This window comes from Giraffa tippelskirchi, chromosome 10 (assembly GCF_054371585.1).
Source record: "Giraffa tippelskirchi isolate mGirTip1 chromosome 10, T2T-mGirTip1v1.2.pri, whole genome shotgun sequence".
Lineage (NCBI taxonomy): Eukaryota > Metazoa > Chordata > Mammalia > Artiodactyla > Giraffidae > Giraffa > Giraffa tippelskirchi.
This window is the reverse complement of record NC_137284.1, coordinates 57,471,523-57,493,908: the sequence shown is the minus strand read 5'-3', so window position 1 is coordinate 57,493,908 and position 22,386 is coordinate 57,471,523. Positions and strand designations below refer to the sequence as shown.

Below are 22,386 nucleotides of genomic sequence, written 5' to 3'. Positions count from 1 at the left end.
AATCAGACACATCCTGCTAATGGATGAACATAGTAAACTGAGGTAAAGCACAGCTGCTCACAGATGCAGTTCCCACTGAGACAGCTCAGTATTGAGGGTGTAGAATAAGGAAGCTTGGGAAGCAGCTTGGTGGCGCCGCTCTTACTGCTGGGGTGTGTGCTGCCCGGTAATGGTTCACCGCAAAACACACACTGAATGCTATTTTCACTTTCTGCTCTATTTCATAAATGTGAAATGTTTCTTTGGATTTCTTGTTGGTGAAAACAGTTACTAAATAGGTCTTTCATGAATGCAAAGTAGTGTAAAGTGAACTTCAAAACGAGAGGGAGAAAAAAGAGGGAAACTTATATTGTAATCGTATTCAAAGTTGATTTATAATCTGAAAGCCAGTTTAGTAATTTGCAATTGTGTTATATCTACCTTCTTTATCACATCAGTTTTTGTGGGCTGGTTACATGAGTATCCTGGCATTGATGGAGAGCAATGATCATATTCTTTCTTTTTTACTTGTTACTAGAATGTAGCTTTATTGTGTTTTTTTTTTCAAACATATTTTCAAGATTAACACTTGCAAATATTTGGAGGACATCTTATCTCTCCCCTTTAGTAAGTCTTCAAATCACAGTCGGGATGACCTCTCAGTACACAGGTCTCAGTAGCGAGCTGAGGCTGTAGGTCAGGGTGGGTTCTAGGAGGTGTGCCTCAGAAACAGACCTTTCACGGACACCAGTATGTTGCCTTGTTTTACTGTTTTGCCTTAGTTATTTCTTATTTCATCCTTTGTAATTCTCTGTGTCGAAAAAGTATAATTACATACTAGTATATTAATAGATATGAAATGATGGCTGAATATTAGAAATTCTTTATTTTGGTCACATATCCTGATCATATTTGGTCTTTTCATGGTAATGATTTGTCATTGGAGATCACGTTAGGGCTTATTCGGTTTTTTTAAATATCCCAATTTAAGGAAAAACTGTCCTCATTATTGATTTTGTTATATGTAGTAAACCTTGTTTTGAAAGTTTTTTCAGTTGACTTTTAGGAAAAACAATATATTCAAATAACATATCTATTTATTGAACAAATGGTCTCAGTAATTGAAGATGCTGATTAAAGAAATTCATGTCTCATTACATGTTTTTTGGAGTCTCCAAAGATTTGAGAAAGATGGAACATTTTCCCTTTTTAAACCATTCATTACTTTACTAAATGAATTATTCAGCACTTATCATGTAGCAGGCACTGTTATTGGATTCGATAATAAAGCTGCCTTTTCTGAGCTTATATTCTATTACTGGAGAGAGACAATAAACAGACACATTTAATGTATAATACACTGTCAGGTGGTTGTGGATACTATGTAGGAAGACAGTCAAGGAAAAGAGATGTAAAGTAACTGGAGTGGATTGTAGATGGGGTTGTCAGGCAAGGCCTTTCTGGAGATGTGACATTTTGTCAGAGATCTGAATGAAATGAAGCAAGAAGCCCTGAGACTCTGGGGACAAACGTTCTAGGCAAAGGAAACATCAAGTATGGAATGTGTGGTATGATATTTATTTCATTCACGTTAATTTTTTACATGTATTTTGGACAAATCCATTTAATTAAACGTTTTCTATTGTCACATGTAGACTTAGCCATGGACAAACATGATACTTTGTTTTTAGATAGTTTTGAATTCATTATAATTTAATTTTTATTTTACCTAACAGGGACCAGAGTTACTCAGCAAATATATTGGAGCAAGTGAACAAGCTGTTCGGGATGTTTTTATTAGGTTAGTACTCTATGAATGTCTTTTTAACTAACTCTGTGGTTATTTATCAGTCAATACTTGTTGATCTTGTTTTTTTTAAAATCTGATTTTTGAAACCTGTGATTTAATGTAGGTTATTAATAAGCTGGAGAACAAAATTTCACTGTTTTACCAAATACTACTTAAATATACAACATTTTTCATACTAAGCTTTAGAAATTATTTGGTTTTATATTTATAATAGAAATTTTTCTGAAATGTTGAAAGTGAAATCATTATCGGTTATTCATAGGTGCTCAAAGTATATGAAGCACATAATTACTAGTTTTTCTCTTTTATAAGATTCCATGTGGCCAACTTATTTAAAATAGAGTATAATTATTACTGCTGCTGCTGCTGCTAAGTTGCTTCAGTCGTGTCCGACTCTGTGCGACCCCATAGATGGCAGCCCACCAGGCTCCCCCGTCCCTGGGATTCTCCAGGCAAGAACACTGGAGTGGGTTGCCATTTCCTTCTCCACTGCAGGAAAGTGAAAAGTGAAAGTGAAGTTGCTCAGTCATGTTCGACTCTTAGCGACCCCATGGACTGCAGCCTACCAGGCTCCTCCATCCATGGGATTTTCCAGGCAAGAGCACTGGAGTGGGGTGCCATTGCCTTCTCCCAAGTATTACTGCATTTATTTAAAAATACATGTGAATACAGAAGCTAATATTTAAGAGTGAAAATAATACTTAAATGTGATGGGATTACAGAAAGCTTATAAATGAAAAAGCCACTTTGTTCCTTTACTAAAATTTTATTATAAAATATGCAGTTAGAATATATATAACATATCTATATATTTTAAAGAATAATAAAATGAACTCTTATTTCTACCACCCAACTTAAGAAAAGAATATTACCAGGAAAGCCTTATTATAGATAAACACAGTCAACCACATACTGACCAACGGTTCAATTTACTAGAATGATATTACAGTTATAAAATTGTCTGTATCTAACACTGTAACTTCAGAATATTTAAGGCAAAAATTTATAGAGCTCCAAAGAGAAACTGACAGATCTGTCTTCATAGTGGAAAATTTTAACACAGTTCTCAATTATTAATTTAAAAATAGTAAAGAAAAAAAGTAAAAATTTAGAAGATTTAAACAACATATTCAGCAAGATTAATGTAAGGATATTTAGAACATGTGCCCAACAATTGGGGAATACACATTCTTTTTAAGAACACCTGGAACATTTTTGAAAATCAGCCATATGTCAAGCCGTACATAGCAATTGTAGTAAGTTTCAAAGAAATAATGTAATGTGGACTCTGTTCTCATTTTAAAACAAGTTAAAATAAAGGTTAAGGGCCACCCCCCCCCAGTACTTTTGGTTGGGCTGCCCTGGTGGCTCAGACAGTAAAGAATCTGCCTGTAATGCAGGAGATGCAGGTTTGATCCCTGATTTGGGAAGATCCCCTGGAGAAGCACATGACAACTGACTCTAGTCTTCTTGCCTGAAGAATTCCATAGACAGAGGAGCCTGGCGGGCTACAGTCCATAGGGTCGCAAAGAGTTGGACACGACTGAGCGACTAACATTTTCACTTTCAGGCTGGAGAACCAGAACACTTCCACTTGCCACCAGACCAAGTCCCAGCGATGAAAAAGATAACAAGAGAATATTATGAAATAATACTATAAATTTTAGCCAGTATATTTGAAATTTGGGCAACATAGACAAAAGATATTTGACCAAAGTCAAGCAAAGAAGAAACAAAATCTTTCCCTGTAGGGAAAAAATGAGTCACTAGTTAAAAATTCTTGCACACGTCAGATATCAGACGTCTTTGGTTTTTTAAGAGAGTTTTGCCAGACATTCAAGGCACAGGTATATTTTATTTTGTAAGGTTCTCTATAAAATAATTTTAGTCATATATGTTTTTTTCTAACTTGAACTTTGTTTAGTTTTGTTAATTGACTAACTTTGTATTAATTAAAAAGAAGATAACATAATAAGCCTGCCAAATTTTAAATTCACAGAAGACACGAAGAGACATTGCACAAAAGAAGTGCAGGTGGCCAAAGCATATTAAAAAGAGTTTACTTGTAATAAGGATCAAAGAAGCTTTTAACTTATTGAATAAGACTGGTCCAGAAGGCACGAATCTTCCCTGACTTCTGTAAGACCTAGTTTACTAAAAGCAAGGGTACTTACCCTTTCTTAAGGGTTTGTTGTGAAGAATTAAATACATATATATGTATGTGTATACAGGTATAAATATATATATATATGAGTAAATATATATATATATATATATATATATATATATATATGAAATTGCAAACTCGGAGGCCCTATTCAAATATGAGATACTGTTTGTTTCCCCAGAGCACAGGCCGCAAAGCCCTGTATCCTTTTCTTTGATGAATTTGAATCCATTGCCCCTCGACGCGGCCACGATAACACGGGAGTTACAGATCGCGTGGTTAACCAGTTGCTGACTCAGCTGGATGGAGTCGAAGGCTTGCAGGGTAATAATTGTAAATACAGAAATATCTTCTGTTAAGCAGATTCCCCCAGGATTTAGTAAAGTATTTTCTTTTCCCCCCAGGTGTTTATGTACTGGCTGCTACTAGTCGCCCTGACTTGATTGACCCTGCCCTGCTCAGGCCCGGCCGACTAGATAAATGTGTATACTGTCCTCCTCCTGATCAGGTGACAATTTCATATACCTACAAACGCTCCACTCTTTCCTTGCGAACTTTACTTCTGCCAGGTAATAGCAGTTGTCCTTAGAAGACCAGTTTTCGGCAAAGACCCTAGTCACTATTTTCTTGCAGCATGAAAAGATTCTGAATTAGAGGCAAAGCCTTTCTTTGGCCCAGCCATCCCATGCAAACTCCCATCTGAAAACTTTGTGTTAGCCAGATGGAAAAAAGGGAAGGAAACCAAGTATTGATGTCCATGTTCCCTGTGTTCAGAGATCACACACCTCATTATCTTGACAGAAGACTGATACAGAATCAAGCATAGTAGTATAGGAAGCATCCACACCGGTTACGTAGAGATATGCCTTTTAACCACTCCTAGTCCTGTGTTCCCAAATTTAGAAACGACTGGATAAGTGAAAGAAGAAACAGACAAATCAATAGTCAAAGGTATAAATGTATATCACATGTAGCGATTATTTTAATTTTCTTTTTGAAACAGTTCTTGGCTCCTTTGCTAAGATAAGCACTAAGAAATGATCTATACTAAATAGTTGAGAATGTTGATTTTCATTCATTTTCCTCCCTGTGTTCCTTCTGTTAGACAAAAAGTACCAAGGAGGATAGATGTAGCCTGGTGGTTCATTCCTCAACTTATTTGTAAAACTTCTTAGATAAATGAAGTGAATGTATAAGAAAAATCCTGTAAGATAAGTTGAAAATATTATATTCAGTGTTATTTGTTAAGTCAATGAGTTTTTCTCCCTTCAGGCATCACGTCTTGAAATTTTAAACGTTCTCAGTGAGTCTCTACCTCTGGCAGATGATGTGGATCTTCAACACGTGGCATCAGTAACCGACTCCTTTACGGGAGCTGATCTAAAAGCGCTCCTTTACAATGCACAGTTAGAGGCCTTGCACGGAAGACTGCTATCCTGTGGGCTCCAAGTAAGTTACTGGAGGAGACTGTTACTGTGGCGTCTTATGGTGACATGAGCAGTTCAGTGTCAGTTTCAGCCTTAAAAAAAAAAAAGTTTATTTCTGAACAACTTCAGCTTAACTTTATACAAATTTGCCTCTAGTCTACTGTACCGTAATTGGGATACTGGCTTTGTAGAGAATTTGTAATTACATGAAGAATTTGGTGTCTGTTTCTTTCACCTTACTTTACTATTGGCAAAATATAGTTGGTGTGTGGAAGGGTATCCTTTGAATTGAGGTATCAGGAATTGTACTGTGATTTCAAATTTTTTACTTTTTTTAAAAAAATCATCAAATAGTTATTTTGAAGCTCAGGTTGTCCCAGATCTGGCCAGTAGGAGCCCCTTTTGGATGGCTTCTGTGCCTTTGTGGTATGTCGTCCTCATTCTCTGCTCACTTACTTCCCTACAGGACAAGATGTTCTAGGTTTACCTTGTACTTTTGGTACTCCAGCCCCAGAAAGTTTTTTTGTCTAAGAATAATATTTTAATTTTTGCAACAAAGAATTTGAACTCTGCCACATTATGGACTTTACCATATATTTTCTAGGAAGACTTTTCCTATATACTCCTCTCCTTCACATTTTGTTGGAAGTTATTGCAGGGACTAAATTTAGATACTTCCAAGTTTGTGCTACTTATTTTGGTAAGCCACTGAGGGTGTTTCCCCTCAACACCCCATTTCAGTAGCAGAAAGGGTGTTTATTTGTAACACACTCTATAATGATGCATCAACCATGTTTTAGAGTGCTTTCTCATTTCAGAATAGAAAAATATAAATTTAAAGAGACATGAAAATAAAATCCAGAGGTCTGAGTCCTAGATTTGTTAGTTTTGGGGCAGATGATTGGCAAATTACCTATATATTCCATTTTGTCTTTCCTTATTTTGATAGTTAAAATTATGTGATATGCCTCAGAACCATTAGAGAATCAATAAGAACTTTTGTAAAAAGGGCCTGGAGTTTCCTTGGTCTGTTAGAATGGTGTGTGGTTTATTTTTGAATTGTGGATTATTTAGAGCTTTACAGCTGATTGTCCTTTTGTGTGTTTTAGGATGGAGGTTCCAGCTCTGATAGTGACCTGAGTCTGTCTTCAATGGTTTTTCTTAACCACAGCAGTGGCTCTGATGATTCAGCTGGAGACGGAGAATGTGGCTTAGAGCAATCCCTGGTTTCTCTGGAGATGTCTGAGGTGCTTCAAGATGAATCAAAGTTCAATATGTACCGGCTCTACTTTGGAAGCTCTTACGAATCAGAACTTGGAAATGGAACCTCTTCTGATTTGGTAAGTCGTGTAGTCATTGTACAGTTCTGAAATAGCAAGCCATATGTTGGTTCAATTTATGTCTTAACCAGCCGCACATGTTCTTTCTGGTTGGTGTGACTCCTTCAGTAAAGCAGTCTTTCCATACCTAATCAGTCATTTTCATTCCTGGTTAAGACAGCTGGCAGTAAGGGGAGCTGAGGTAGCCAGTGGTTGTGATCACCCTTTGGTTTCTTTCAGGTTTTTTCTCATTAGCAGCTTTAAAACATCTTTAGTAGCAGATCCATTTAATGTTAAACTTAAATCCTATTATTGTAGAACAGTTGAGGATAATGAGAAATTTGGTATGATAATGTCAAAAATTCTGACAACAAAATGTTGTCTTTTGGTAATACTTCTGGTAGAAAGTGTAAGCATAGTGAAAAAGTTATTAGTAATTAGTAATGTTTCAACAGGGAAAATGTTTAGATTAAATTTGTGTGTTTTAGTCACTAAGTCGTGTCTGACTCTCTGCGACTCCATGGACTGTAGACTGCCAGGCTCCTCTGTCCATGGAATTCTCCAGGCAGGAATACTGGAGTGGGTTGCCATTTCCTTCTCCAGGGGATCTTCCTGTCCCAAGGAATTTGAACCTGGGTGTCCTGCACTGCAGGCAGATTCTTTACCGACTGAGCTACGAGGGAAGCCCAGATTAAATTTGGGCAGTACCATTTTTCTAAATTAAAATAGCATTCAACACGTATCTCAGAAGACAGTGATTCACTGTTGCTTTATTGGTAACCTTAACATTTTTACAAATATTCAGTGATTTTTCAGGTAGATTTCCTTAATTAGGTTTTAAAAAACATAAAAGTAATCCATTTGTATTCTCAAGAATAGTAAGCAGTTTTAATTCTAGTCTTTGTTTTCTGTTTCTTAACATGTAGAAATGTCCCAGAACCTTAGTATAACCTATCATTAGAGCATTAGTGGTGGATTTATAACAAAAGCATTTAAAAAAAAAAAACCTGTATGATGGCAGTTTTCACTCTGGTGGTTCAACCACGTAGGTATAGATGATCCTTTATAGAATATGAACATATTTTAAACCTGCTTAAATTTTAGCTAGTTAAAATGTAAGCTTACCCGTGTTAAAGTTTTCCTGCTGAAAGTTGGTCATTTTATCTTTAAGTACATAATTGTTTTCTCTTTTGCTCTTTTTCCTTCCCTCCATCTCTCATTATTATACTTAACCACACAGAGCTCACAATGCCTGTCAGCACCAAGCTCCATGACTCAGGAGTTTCCCGGAGTTCCTGGGAAAGATCAGTCATTACGACCTCCATTGTTCAGAACAGCCTCACAGGAGGGTTATCAGGAACTCACACAAGAGCAGAGAGATCAACTGAGGGCAGATATCAGCATCATCAAAGGCAGATACCGGAGCCAAACTGGAGTAAGTCTTTCCCCCCTTCATCATAATTGTAAAACTTTTTACAGATTGTTTTTCCTGTTTTTGATATGTATTTTTTTGATTTGTAAATGCGCTCTTTTATAAAGGGCTGAAACACATCGATCGGTCAAATGGTTATGTGCTAACAGTTTTTGGTAATCTTATGATAAAGGGAAGGCATAGTCCTAAGAAAATGGCAAGAGCAAATAACATTCCTTTTCAAAAGCAAATAACTTTTTCATTATGTCCCTTAGTTAACTTTCTGTCATTTTATTTTTTGTTTAAGGAGGATGATGCCCTTAACCCACCAGGACCAATCAGAACCAGTCTGGCTATTAGCCAGTCACATTTAATGACTGCGCTGAGTCACACTCGGCCATCCGTCAGTGAAGATGACCGGAAGACCTTCGCTGAGTTGTAAGTGACAAATTGTGATTCAGAAGTATACATACAATTACAGGTGACAGTTCTTCAAACTTCTAGAGTGCTTTTTTGAATCACAAATAATATGTGGAATATTTAAAAGCCAATTCAAAAACATTTGCTTAGTAGCCATGCATTCAAATGCTCAAAAACGTCAAGAGTAAAGAAGTCAAAAATAAATTTTTATTTTTATATAAATGTATATTTATATAAATCAGATTTAATCAAATGAATTAGTTAATGGACTTTTTAAATTTTAAAAACAAAAAGTAAAATCATTTTTGATACCATTCCAAAATGTATATTGGAATCATTTCTCAAACCACCCCCATTTCTAACATACATAATAACAGTAAGACTAAACTGTTTTCAAATTTAAGTGTAGTTTCAATTTGGGAAATGATTCCAATATATAGTTTGTATAAATTATGAAAATACACCTGTTTTGTTTTCAAAATAATTTATATTTTATTCATCTCAAAAACATAAATACATTCACATTTATTCACTTGTGGACCATGTTTAATATTTATTTGAGTTTATACGCTTCTTCAGTTGTCTCTGTAAAACCTTTGGAGTCTGAGACCTGTAGACTGGGGACCATTGTAGATCAATAATTCAACTTAAGAGATGTAGTCCTCTGTACTGTATAACCTGATGACTACAGTTAATAGTACTGTAGTGTATACTTATAAGTTGCTAAGAGCAGATCTTAAAAGTTATCACAGGAAAAAAAGTAACTGAAGTGATGATGGTTGACATCTAGACTTACTGTGGTAATTCTTTCACAATATATTCATATATCAAATCACTATGTTTACACCTAAAACTAATACAGTGTTATATGTCAGTTGTCTCAGCTTAAAGAAAGTCAAAAATGGGAGAGAGAAAAAAGAAGTGTATTCCTGGTGTTTAGAAGTTACAACTTGCTTGTTAAATTTTGCTAAACTCTGGGGTATGTGTATGTACCTTGAAAGGGTAGAAAAATTATTCCTTCCCTTCTAGGTTCTTTGGATGGTCTAATAAATTGAATAAGGTGGATTAACAGGAGAAAAATCTAATGATGTACATTCAGGATCTGCACAAAAATAGAATGAAGGCAATGAGGTTTATATATTGTCTTGAGATAAGGGGCTGGCCTCCACAGGGGAGGAGGGCAATTCACAGCAAAGTGGGAAGAACAGATGTCTGGGAGTCAGATGTTTGCCCTGTAATGCAGGTAAGTCTTTTGAGATAAAAAGAAGGAAAAAAAGTAAAACAAAAACACTTAAGAGAAGACTTTAAGTAAAAGTAAAAACAAAACACTTAAGAGAAGACTTTAAGTAACAAGACGTGAGGTATAGGAAATTATTTGGATAAAATAGGATTTTGGCTTCTAAAAAAGTTTTCTACGAAGACTACTTAAAAAGGTAAAGAACCTTTCGCAGTCTCAGCAGTAGCAGACCAATAGCCAAAAAAATTTTTGTCCTGAAGGAGAACATTTTAATATCAGTGGTTTATAAACTAACACATTTTTAAAAACCCTGCAGTAAATTCATTCCATTTTATCCACCTTGACTACACAAAGTAAGTCTCTCCAAGTTTCTGTATTCATTTAGTTTGTCCTTTATTCTTTCCCATTCTGTAACAATCAGAATAGAGTTGCATATGGTTGTTTTCCTTGTAATTTCTCAGTTCTAATTAAATACATTAATTAGAATTCTTAAACCTTAACTTCTGGTAATTTTGAACTGTTACACTAGCATTTTGTAGACTGGCAGATTACTGCATACATTTCATAATTTCTGGAAGAATACACCTTAACAGTACAATTCTTCAGTGTAGAATAGGACACGTTTCTTTATACTTTGAAATATTTTTAGTTTCTACATTGTAAGAAGCCAAAAGTAAATAGTTCTATGTTCAGTAGTTAGTTTCATTATTTTATCATATTTAGAAATAATCTAGATAGCCAGTGAATTTTCATCATTTACCAAAACTAAGGGTTTAAGTTACCAAAGAGATTATGGAAACAAAGTAGACATAACATAAAAATTTATTATTGAGAAGTTCACTTAAGAATGAGGTTTTTTAAATAATCATCTTTAGATTACTTATGAAAATTTTATGGGATATTAAAGCAGTTAACTGTCTTGGCAAGTTTCATAACAGATATGCTTATTTATTGGACAGTATCCCAGATCACTTTACTTGGATTAGTTTGTATTATGTTTCTGAGAGTTGAAAAAATTTGTTGCTTTTTTCTTTAAGCCAATTAAGTAGATCATTTTACAAATTATGGCAGTATTCATCCAAAATATCACATGTACATCGATATAACAAGCACAGACAAACAGACCCCTGTTTAATTTCCATCCCCAAATTTTAGCCTTGGGAGGTTTTTATAATTGGAATATTTTACTTTGTTGTGTTAGTTCTTATACAGAATGTGAATCGGGTATTTGTATACATGTATCCTTTCCTTCCCTCTTAAGTTTCCCTTCTGTCCCACCCCTCTAGGTTGCAACAGAGCACCCAGCTGAGCTCCCTGTGTTACACAGCAGCTTCCCACTAGCTATTTTACACGTGGTTACAGAGAAGGCAATGGCACCCCACTCCAGTACTCTTGCCTGGAAAATCCCATGGACAGAGGAGCCTGGTAGGCTGCAGTCCATGGTGTCACGAAGAGTCGGACACGACTGAGCGACTTCACTTTCACTTTTCACTTTCATGCATTGGAGAAGGAAATGGCAACCCACTCCAGTGTTCTTGCCTGGAGAATCCCAGGGACGGTGGAGCCTGCTGGGCTGCCGTCTATGGGGTCGCACAGAGTTGGACACAACTGAGGTGACTTAGCAGTAGCAGTGTATATATGTCAGTGCTACTCCATTCATCCCACCCTCCTCTTCCCCCCACTGTGACCACAAGTCCATTCTCTACATCTGCATCTCTATTCCTGCCCTGAAAATAGGTTCATCATATATGCACTTATTTTTTTTAGATTCTAGATTCCACATATATGCAATAAAATACACAATATTTGTTTTTCTGACTGACTTCACTTTGTATGACAGACTCCACGTTCATCCACATCACAACATGTGACCCAAATTCATTCCTTTTTAAACCATGGGAGTTTTTATGTGTGTGTGAAAGTCGCTCAATCACGTCCAGCTCTTGCAACCCCATGGACTGTAGCCTGCCTGGCTTCTCTGCCTGTGGACTTCTCCAGGCAAGAATACTGGAGTGGGTTGCCGTTTACTCCTCCAGGGGATCTTCCCAATCCAGAGATTAAACCCAAGTCTCCTTCATTGCAGGCAGATTCTTTACCATCTGAGCCACGGGGAAGCCCAGGAATTTTTATAAGTCTGTATTTTTTAAAAAGCCTCTCCTGTTGCTGCTCCTTTTTCCCCCCCCAGTCTCAGGTGATCGTAGACAGTGTTTTAGCTATCTCCTAGGATATGTACAGGGACAGAGGAAGAAAGTAAGTTTTCTGCTTACTTGTGTTTAAATAGAGTTGATTTACAGTATTAGCTTCAGGTGTACTACATAGTGATTCAATATTTATAGATTACACTCCATTTAAAGTTACTGCAAAGTACTGGCTACATTCCATTTAAAGTTACTACAAAGTAATGACTATATTTCCCTGTGATGAACAATATAGTCCTTGTTCCTTATTTTATATAGAATAGTTTGTACCTCTTAATCCCCAAACCCTGGCTGGCTCCTTTCCTTCCTTCTTTTGTCTGGTAACCACTAGTTTGTTCCCTATATCGGTGAGTCCATTTCTGTTTTGTTTTATACATTCGTTTTTTTAGATTCCAAAGTAAGTGATAACAGTATTTGTCTTTTCTGATGATATTCTCTAGGTCCATCCATGTTGTATCAAATGGCAGTATTTCAGTCTTTTTAATGGCTGGATAATATTCCATTGTATATATATATGCATCTTATTAAGCCAGTTGTTTATTGATGGACACTTCTGTTGCTTCCATACCTTGGAAATTCTAAATAATGCTTCTTTGAACATTAAAATGCATGTATCTTTTAAAATTACTATTTGTTTTTCTACTACTTACTATACTTACTATGTTAATATTCTATATATATACCAATTTAGAGTATACTAATACTATATAGCATTACTATACTATATTACCAGTATTACTATACTATATATAGTAATATCTAGTATACTAATTAATACTAATTACATTCTGGGTATATATACCCAGATTAGAATTACTGGTTATATAGTTCTATCATGTTAGTTTTTTGAAGAACATCTATATTGTAAGGAGCCTCCATTTTGTTTTCTATAGTGGTTACATAAACGTTTGTTTACACCAGTAGTGTCAGATGGTCCCCTTTTCTCCTCATCCTTGCCATTGTTATCTATAGTCTTTTTGATGATAGCCATTCTGACAGTTCTGAGGTGATACCTCATTGTGCTTTTGGTTTGCATTTCTCTAATTAGAGATGTTAGCTTTCTAGCTGTATGTCGTCTTTGGAAAATGTCTATTCTGATCCTCTGCCCATTTTTTTCTCAGGTTTTTTTGATATTGAGTTGTATGTACTCTTTATAGTTTGGGTATTAACCACTTATTGGTCGTATCATTTGCAAATATTTCTTCCCATTGAGTAGGTTATCTTTTTGTTGATTATTTTCTTTTTGTTGATTATTTTATCTTTCTAGGAGTTTGGAGGTATATTTATTATCAGAAGTCAAGAGTAATTATTTACAATTTCCCATCTTTAAATAGTTCTAACATCCTAATCTTTTACACTATCTGCAAGCATTTTGAGATGAATAGGGGAGGTCTGGGGGTTGGTAAAGAGAGGTGAACTTTTGAATTGTTTCTAGAGCCACATTTCTGATTTTGCAGAGACTAATTTGTAAAATATGGACAGTTTCTTATTTCCTCAAAAAACTGGATTGCAGCGTGAATGCTGTCAAGGGCCTGACCCAGCCATCCAACTACAGGAAGATTTTATTACGAAGGAAATCAAAAGATTACTACAAGAGCCTACAATATGTTGCCTCTAAGAGACCTACCTTAGGGCATAGGACATGCACAAATTAAAAGTAAGGGAATGGAGGAGGATTATCTCAAGATGGCAGAGTAGAAGGATGTGAGCTCACCATCTTCCTGCAGAAACACCAAAATCACAACTAACTGGTGAACAACCTCACCATCTTCCTGCAGAAACACCAAAATCACAACTAACTGGTGAACAACCATTTACAAAAAAAATTACTGGAACCTCCCAAAAAAAGACATTCTACATCCAAAGACAAAAGCCACAATAAGATGGTAGGAGGGGCATTATTGCAAATCCCATACCTGCTGGGTGGGTGACCCACAAGTTTGGAAACAATTCTCCCATAGAAGTTACCCCACAGGAGGGAAAGTTTTAAACCCCACATCAGCCTTCCCAGCCTGGGGGTCCAGCCCCCAGAGAATCTGGCTTTGAAGGCCAGTGGGGTTTGATCACAGTATTTCTCTAAGATGGGGAGAAACACAAAGTCTACTCAGAGGGCACACACGAAGTCTCATATATACAAAGACCCAGGGGAAAAGAGCAGTGACCTGATAAGAGACAGGGACAGACCTACCTGCTAGTATTGGATGGTCTCCTGCAGAGGTGGGGAGAGGGGGCGTGGCGACCATGACTCACTGCAAGAACAAAGACACTGGCAGCAACGATTCTGGGATGTACCTATTAACATGAATCCTCCCCGAGGCCGCCATTAGCCCCACCGAACAGCCTGCAGGCTCCAGTGCTGGGCCACCTCAAGCCAAACCACCAACCGGGCAGGAACACAGCCCCACCCATCAGCAGACAAGTGGCTTAAAGGCTCCCTGAACATGGCCCTGTGCACCAGAGGGACAAAATCCATCTCTACCCACCAATGGACCAGAATCAGCCCTTCTCACCAGGAAGCCTGCACAAACCTCTTAGACAGCCTCAACCACCAGAGGGCAGACAGAACTACAGTCCTGCGGCCTATGGAACAGAAACCGCAATCACAGAAAGTTAGTCAAAATGAGATTGAAAAGGAATATGTCCCAGATAAAGGAACAAGATGAGACCCAGAACAACAACTAAGTGAAATAAAGATAGCCAACCTACTGGAAGAAGAATTCAGAATAATAGTGAAGATGATCAAAGATCTCAGAAAAAGAATGGAGGCAAGGATTGAGAAAGATACAATAAATGTTTGCTGAAGACCGAGAAGAACTAAGGAACAAACAAATGAACAGTATGAAATGAAAAATGTACCAGAAGGAATCAATAGAATAAGTGAGGCAGGAGAACAGATAAGTGACCAGAAAGATAATAGTGAAAATCACTGCCACGGAACATAACAAAAGACAAAGACAGTCTAAGAGACCTCCAGGACAATATTAAAGGCACCAACAATTGCATTATAGAGTTCCCAGAAGAAGAGAGACAAAGGATCTGAGAAAATATCTGAAGAGATAATAGCTGAAAAATTCCCTAACATGGGAAGGGAAGCAGTCACCAACATCTAGGAAGAACAAAGTGTCCAGATAGGATAAACCCAAGTAGGAACATGCTGAAACATATTAGTCAAACAAAGATTAAATACAAGAAAGAAAAATTACAAAGATTCAATATTGAAACCAACAAATACCATCCAGGGGAATTCCCATAAGTTTATCAGCTGATCTTTCAGCAGAAACTCTGCAAGCCAGAAGGGAGTGACATGATATATTTAATAGATGCAGAAAAAGCTGTTGACAAAATTCAACAACCATTTATGATGAAAAGGCTCCAGAAAGTTGTTACAGAGGAAACACACCATCAATATAACAAAGGCCATATATGGCAAACCTACAGCTAACATCTTCAGTTCAGTCGCGTCTGACTTCTTGTGACCCCATGGACTGCAGCACGCCAGGCCTCCCTGTCCATCACCAACTCCCAGAGTTTACTCAAACTCATGTCCATTGAGTCAGTGATGCCATCCAGCCATCTCATCCCCTGTCGTCCCCTTCTCCTGCCTTCATTCTTTCCCAGCATCAGGGCCTTTTCAAATCAGTCAGTTCTTCCTATCAAGTGGCCAAAGTACTGGAGCTTCAGCTTCAGCATCAGTCCTTCCAAATCAGGACTGATTTCCTTTAGGATGGACTGGCTGGATCTCCTTGCAGTCCAAGGGACTCTCAAGAGTCTTCTCAACACCACAGTTCAAAAGCATCAATTCTTTGGCGCTCAGCTTTCTTTATAGTCCAGCTCTCACATCCATACATGACTACTGGAAAAACCAAAGCTTTGACTAGACGGACCTTTGTTGGCAAAGCAATGTCTCTGCTTTTTAATATGTTGTCTAGGTTGATCATAATTTTTCTTCCAAGGAGCAAGCGTCTTTTAATTTCATGACCAAAGTCACCATCTGCAGTAATTTTGGAGCCCCCCAAAAATAAAGTCTGTCACTGTTTCCCATCTATTTGGCATGAAGTGATGGACCAGATGCCATGATCTTAGTTTTCTGAATGTTGAGCTTTAAGCCAACTTTTTCACTCTCCTCTTTCACTTTCATCAAGAGGCTCTTTAGTTCTTCTTCGCTTTCTGCCATAAGGGTGGTGTCATCTGCATATCTGAAGTTATTGATATTTCTCCAGGCAATCTTGATTCCAGCTTGTTTCATCCATTCCAGCATTTCTCATGATGTACTCTGCATATAAGTTCGGAGAAGGCAATGGCAACTCAGTCCAGTACTCTTGCCTGGAAAATCCCAGGGACTGGGGAGCCTGGTGGGCTGCCATCTGTGGGGTCACACAGAGCCAGACACGACTGAAGTGACTTAGCAGCAGCAGCATATAAGTTACATAATCAGGGTGACAATACACAGCCTTGACGTACTCCTTTCCCGATTTGGAACCAGTCTGTTGTTCCATTTCCAGTTCTAACTGTTGCTTCTTGACCTCCATACAGATTTCTCAGGAGGCAGGTCAAGCGGTCTGGTATTCCATCTCTTTAAGAATTTTCCACATACTTAACCGTGAAAAGATGAAAGCAGTTCCTCTAAATGGAAATAAGACTAGGATGCCCAATCTCACCAGTTTTATTTAACATAGTTTTGGAGTCCTGATCATGGCAATCAGAGAATAAAAAGAAATTAAAGGACTCCAAGTTGGGAAAGAAGACATTAAAATGTCATTGTTTGCTGATAAAGTGATACTATACATAGAAAATCCTAAAGAGACTACCAGAAAACTACAAGAGCCCATCAATGAATTCATTAGGGTTGCTGGTTACAAAATTAATCCACAGAAATCTGTTGCATTCCTAGATATTTACAACGAAACAGCTGGAAAGACAAAGAAGCAGTCCCATTTACCATCACAGCAAAAAGAATAAAATACCTAGGAGTAAACCTACCTAAGGAGACAAAAAACCTTTACTCTGAAAACTGTAAGACATTGATGAAAGAAATTGAAGATGATACAAACAGATGGAAAAATATACTATAGTCTTGGACTGGAAGAATCAATATTGTGAAAATGACTGTACTACACAAGCCATACTACAGATTCATTGTGATCTGTATGAAATTACCAATGGCATCTTTTACAGAACTAGAACAAAGAGTCTTAAAATTCATCTGGAAACCCAAAAGACCCTGAGTAACCAGAGCAATCTTAAGAAAAACAGAGCTGGGAGAATCAGAGCAATCTTAAGAAAAACAGAGCTGGGAGAATCAGACTCCCTGATGTGAAGACTATATTATAAAACTATAGTCATTAAGACAGTATGATTCTGGCATAAAAGCAGACATATAATCAATGGAACAGGATGGACAGCCCAGAAATATAAACAATGGAGTAGAGACAGTCTGTTCAATAAATGGTGCTGGGAAAACTGGAAAGCTCCACGTAAAAAAAAAATGAAATGAGAATATTCTTTAACACTATACAGAAGAATAAACTTAAAATGGATTAAAGGTCTAAATGGAAGGTCAGACGCTATAAAACTCAGACGAAAACATAGGCAGAACACTGACATAATTCGCAGCAATGCCTTTTTCAATCCATCTGTCAGAGTAATGGCAATAAAAACAAAAATCACGGACATAATTTGCAGCAATGCCTTTTTCAATCCATCTCTCAGAGTAACAGAAATAAAAACAAAAATAAGTAAATGAGACCCAGTTAAACTCAAAATCTTTTGCACAGCAAAGGAAACCATAAACCAAATGAAAAGCAACCCACAGAATGGGAGAAAATATTTACAAATGATAGAGTCGACAAGGGATTAATCTCCAAAATTTACAAACAGTTCATGGAGTTTAATATCAAAATAAACAACCCAATCAAAAACTGGGCGGAAGACCTAAGTAGACATTTCTCCAAAGATATATACAGGTGGCAAAGAGGCATAATGGAAAGATGTTCAACATCACTAATTACAGAAATGCAAATCAAAACTACAATGAGATATCACTTTATAGCAGTCAAAATGGCTGTCATCAACAAACCCACAAACAATCAGTGCCAAAACGGTGTAGAGAGAAGGAAACCCTTCTGCACTGTTGGTCAGAATGTAAATTGAGACAGGCACTGTGAGCAGTATAGATGTTCCTTAAAAACTCAAAATAGAGATACTGGATGATCCTGCAATTCCACCCTGGGCATATATTTGGAGAACAATAGTCTGAAAGGGTACATGCACCCCAGTGTCCACTACAGTACTATTTACCAATGCCAAGATATGGAAACAACCTAACTGTCCACTGACAGATGAATGGATATAGAAGATTTGGTGTATATATGTATATGTATACACACACAGACACAGAGGCATATTACTCAGCCATTAAAAGAATGAAATAATGCCATTTGCAGCAACATGGATGGACCTAGAAATTGTCATACTGAGTGAAATAAGTCAGACAGCAAAAGACAAATATCATATATTGCTTTTATATGGAATCTAAAAAAAATCATTCAAATGAAAGTAAGGGAAGGGACAAAGATACTCCATCCAAACAGAAAGGACAAAACAGGGATTGCAATTCTCATATCAAAGAAAATCGACTTTAAAACAAGACTATAAAGAAAGACAAGGACATGAATGATAAAAGGATCAATACATGGAAAGGATATGACACTTGTCAACATATATGCACCTAATATAGGAGCACCCAAATGTATAAAACAAATACTAACAGATTCAAAGAGAGAAAATGGCAGGACTACAATAAGAGACCTTAGCACCCCACTCACATCAATGGACAGATCTTTGAGACAGAAAGTAAATAAGGCAACAGAGATCCTAAATGATACAATAGCAGTTAAGACTTAATTGATGTCTTCAGGACATAACATCCAAAAAAAAAAAAACCCAAAATACACATTCTTTTCAAGTGGACATGAAATATTCTCTAGGGTTGATCGCATCCTAGGACACAGAACAAGTCTAAACAAATTTAAGAGTATAGAAATTATTTCAAGCATCTTTTCTGACCATAATGGCATGAAACTAGAAGTCAACCACAAAAAAAGAAACAAGAAAAAAAATTACATGCAGACTAAACAATATGCTACTAAAAACAAAATGGTCAACAAAATCAAAGAAGTACTTTGAGGCAAATGACAATGAAAACAGAACCATATAAAATCTATGGGATGCAGCAAAAGCAGTTCTTAGAGGGAAGTTCACAGCAATACAGGCTTCTTTAACAAACAGGAAAATATAACAACTTAATCCACTACTTAAAGAATTAGAAAAAGAACAAACAAAATAGCACAATGAAGGAGATGATAATAAAATTCAGAAGTAAAATAGATGTAAGAAACATAGGAAAAGATCAGTAAAACCAAGAGCTGGTTCTTGGAAAGGTAAACAAAATTGGCCAGGCTTACTTATAACAAAAGAGGGAAGACCCAAATAAAATATGAAAGAGAAGAAATCACAACTGATACCACAGGGGGTGAAAAAGGTAAGAATAGTATGAACAGTTGTTGTTAATCACTAAGTTGTGTCTGACTCTTTGCAACCCCATTTTTGGGGTTGCAGCAAGCCAGACTTCCCTGTCCTCCACTGTCTGCCGGAGTTTCCTCAAGTTTATGTCCATGAGTTGGTGATGCTATATAAACATCTCATCCTCTGCCACCCTCTTCTTTACTTTGTTCTACTATGAACATACTCTGTTCTACTGTGAACAGTTATATGTCAACAAATTTGACAGCCTAGAAGAAATGGATCAATTTTTAAAAACATAAAAGCACACCAAAACTGAATCAAGAAGAAATACATAACCTGAGCAAACCAATCACTAGAAATGAAATAAAATCTAATTTTAAAAACTCCCTTCAAACAAGAGCCCAGAACCAAATGACTCACTGGGGAACTGTACCAAACATACCAAGAAGAAATTACTTTGATCCTTCTCAAATTCTTCCAAAAGATTGAAGAGGAAAGAATACTTCCAAAGATATTCTTTGAAAGCACCATCACTTTGACACCAAAACCAGACAAAGACACAACCAAAAAAGAAAATTACAGGCGAATATCTTTGATGAATAGAGACACAAAACTTCTCAACAACACATTAGCAAAGCGAACCCAACAACACATACAAAAAGTCACACACCACGACCAGTTGGGATTCATCTCAGGGTCACAAGGATGATTCAGCTTATGAAAATCAATGTGATACACCACATCTGGATGACAGTAAAAGTGACTGATGAGAGGAATCCAGATTGGAAAAGAAGAAATTAAACTCTATTTGCTGATGACATGGTACAGTATACACAGAAAATCCTAAAGATGCTACCAGGAAGCCATAAACAAAACGAAACACAACCTACAGACTAGGAGAAAATATTTGCAAATGATGCGACTGACAGAGGGTTAATATCCAAAATATACAAATAGCTCATACAGGTCAACAACAAGAAAAACAATCAACCCGATTGAAAATGGGCAGGAGACCTCAATAGACATTTCTCCTAAGACAACATACATATGGCCAATCGGCACACAAAAAGATGCTCAATGTCACTAATTATTAGAGAAATGCAAATCACAACTACATTGAGGTACCCCCTCACACCAGTCAGCATGGCCATCATTAAAAATTCTACAGATAAAGAATTCTGGAAAGGGTGTAGTGAAAAGGGGGAACCCTCTTACACTGTTGCTGGGAATGTAAATTGATACAGCCACTGTGGAAAACAGTATGGAGGTTCCTCAAAAAACTGAAAAGACAATTGCCAAAAGATCCAGAAATCCCTTTCTTGGGCATATAGCCAGACAAAACTATAATTTGAAAAGATACACAGACCTGTTTTCACAGCAGCATATTTATAATAGCTGAGACATTAGTTCAGTCGCTCAGTCGTGTCTGACTCTCTGCGACCCCATGAACTGCAGCACACCAGGCCTCCCTGTTCATCACCAACTCCAGGCGTTTACTCAAACTCATATCCATTGAGTTGGTGATGCCATCCAACCATCTCATCCTCTGCCATCCCCTTCTCATCCCACCTTCAATCTTTCCCAGCATCAGGGTCTTTTCAAATCAGTCAGTTCTTCACATTAGGTGGCCAAAGTTTTGGAGTTTCAGCTTCAACATCAGTCCTTCCAATGAATATTCAGGACTGATTTCCTTTAGGATGGACTGGTTGGATCTCTTTGCAGTCCAAGGGACTCTCAGGAGTCTTCTCCAACACCACAGTTCAAAAGCATCAATTCTTCGGTGCTCGGCTTTCTTTATAGCCCAGCTCTCACATCCATACATGACTACTGGGAAAACCATAGCTTTGACTAGATGGACCTTTGTTGGCAAAGTAATGTCTCTGTTTTTAAAAATGCTGTCTAGGTTGATCATAATTTTTCTTCCAAGGAGTAAGCATATTTTAATTTCATGACTGCAGTCACCATCTGCAGTGATTTTGGAGCCCAAAAAAATAGTCAGCCACTGTTTCCCCATCTATGTGCCATGAAGTGATGGGACCAGCTGCCATGATCTTGGTTTTCTGAATGTTGAATTTTAAGCCAACTTTTCCACTCTCCTCTTTCATCAAGAGGCTCTTTAGTTCTTCACTTTCTGCCATAAACGTGGTGTCATCTGCATATCTGAAGTTATTGATATTTCTTCTGGCAATCTTGATTCTAGCTTGTGCTTCCTCCAGCCCAGCGTTTCTCATTATGTACTCTGCACATAAGTTAAATAAGCAGGGTGACAACATACAGCCTTGACGTACTCCTTTCCCTATTTGGAACCACTCTGTTGTTCCATGTCCAGTTCTAACTGTTGCTTCCTGACCTGCATACAGATTTCTCAAGAGGCAGGTCAGATGGTCTGGTATTCCCATCTCTAGAAGAATTTTCCAGTTTGTTGTGATCCACACAGTGAAAGGCTTTGGCAGAGTCAATAAAGCAGAAATAGATGTTTTTCCAGAACTCTCTTGCCTTTTTGATGACCCAGCAGATGTTGGCAATTTGATCTCTGGTTCCTCTGCCTTTTCTAAAACCAGCTTGAACATCTGGAAGTTCACGGTTCACGTATTGCTGAAGCCTGGCTTGGAGAATTTTGAGCATTACTTTACTAGTGTGTCAGATGAGTGCAATTGTGCAGGAGTTTGAGCATTCTTTGGCATTGCCTTTGGGATTGGAATGAAAACTGACCTTTTCCAGTCCTGTGGCCACTGCTGAGTTTTCCATATTTGCCAGCATATTGAGTGTGGCACTTTCACAGCATCATCTCTCAGGATTTGAAATAGCTCAACTAGAATTCCATCACCTCCACTATCTTTGTTCATAGTGATGCTTTGTAAGGCCCACTTGACCCACATTCCAGGATGTCTGGC

General features: G+C 37.3%; 1 protein-coding gene and 1 long non-coding RNA gene across 15 annotated transcripts in view; both read left to right on the top strand.

Annotated features, from left to right (window-relative positions):
* The window catches only part of PEX1 (peroxisomal biogenesis factor 1), an 82,851-nt gene that overhangs the window by 56,137 nt on the left and 4,328 nt on the right, over positions 1-22,386 (top strand). For 5 of the 14 annotated variants that reach the window (XM_081531386.1, XM_081531389.1, XM_081531382.1 and 2 more), the window contains 7 exons: positions 1,716-1,780; positions 4,138-4,280; positions 4,361-4,464; positions 5,229-5,405; positions 6,493-6,723; positions 7,943-8,137; positions 8,421-8,551. In XM_081531386.1, the coding sequence (XP_081387512.1) occupies positions 1,716-1,780; positions 4,138-4,280; positions 4,361-4,464; positions 5,229-5,405; positions 6,493-6,723; positions 7,943-8,137; positions 8,421-8,551 (1,046 nt within the window). Of the gene's footprint in view, positions 1-1,715; positions 1,781-4,137; positions 4,281-4,360; positions 4,526-5,228; positions 5,406-6,492; positions 6,724-7,942; positions 8,138-8,420; positions 8,552-9,562; positions 9,822-22,386 lie in introns of those variants that run through there. The other 9 variants (XM_081531388.1, XM_081531379.1, XM_081531390.1 and 6 more) reach the window with 4 other exon arrangements.
* Positions 15,357-18,744, top strand: LOC145522631 (uncharacterized). The gene is made up of 2 exons (XR_014066066.1): positions 15,357-17,609; positions 17,678-18,744. It is a non-coding gene; the product is annotated as an uncharacterized LOC145522631 (long non-coding RNA).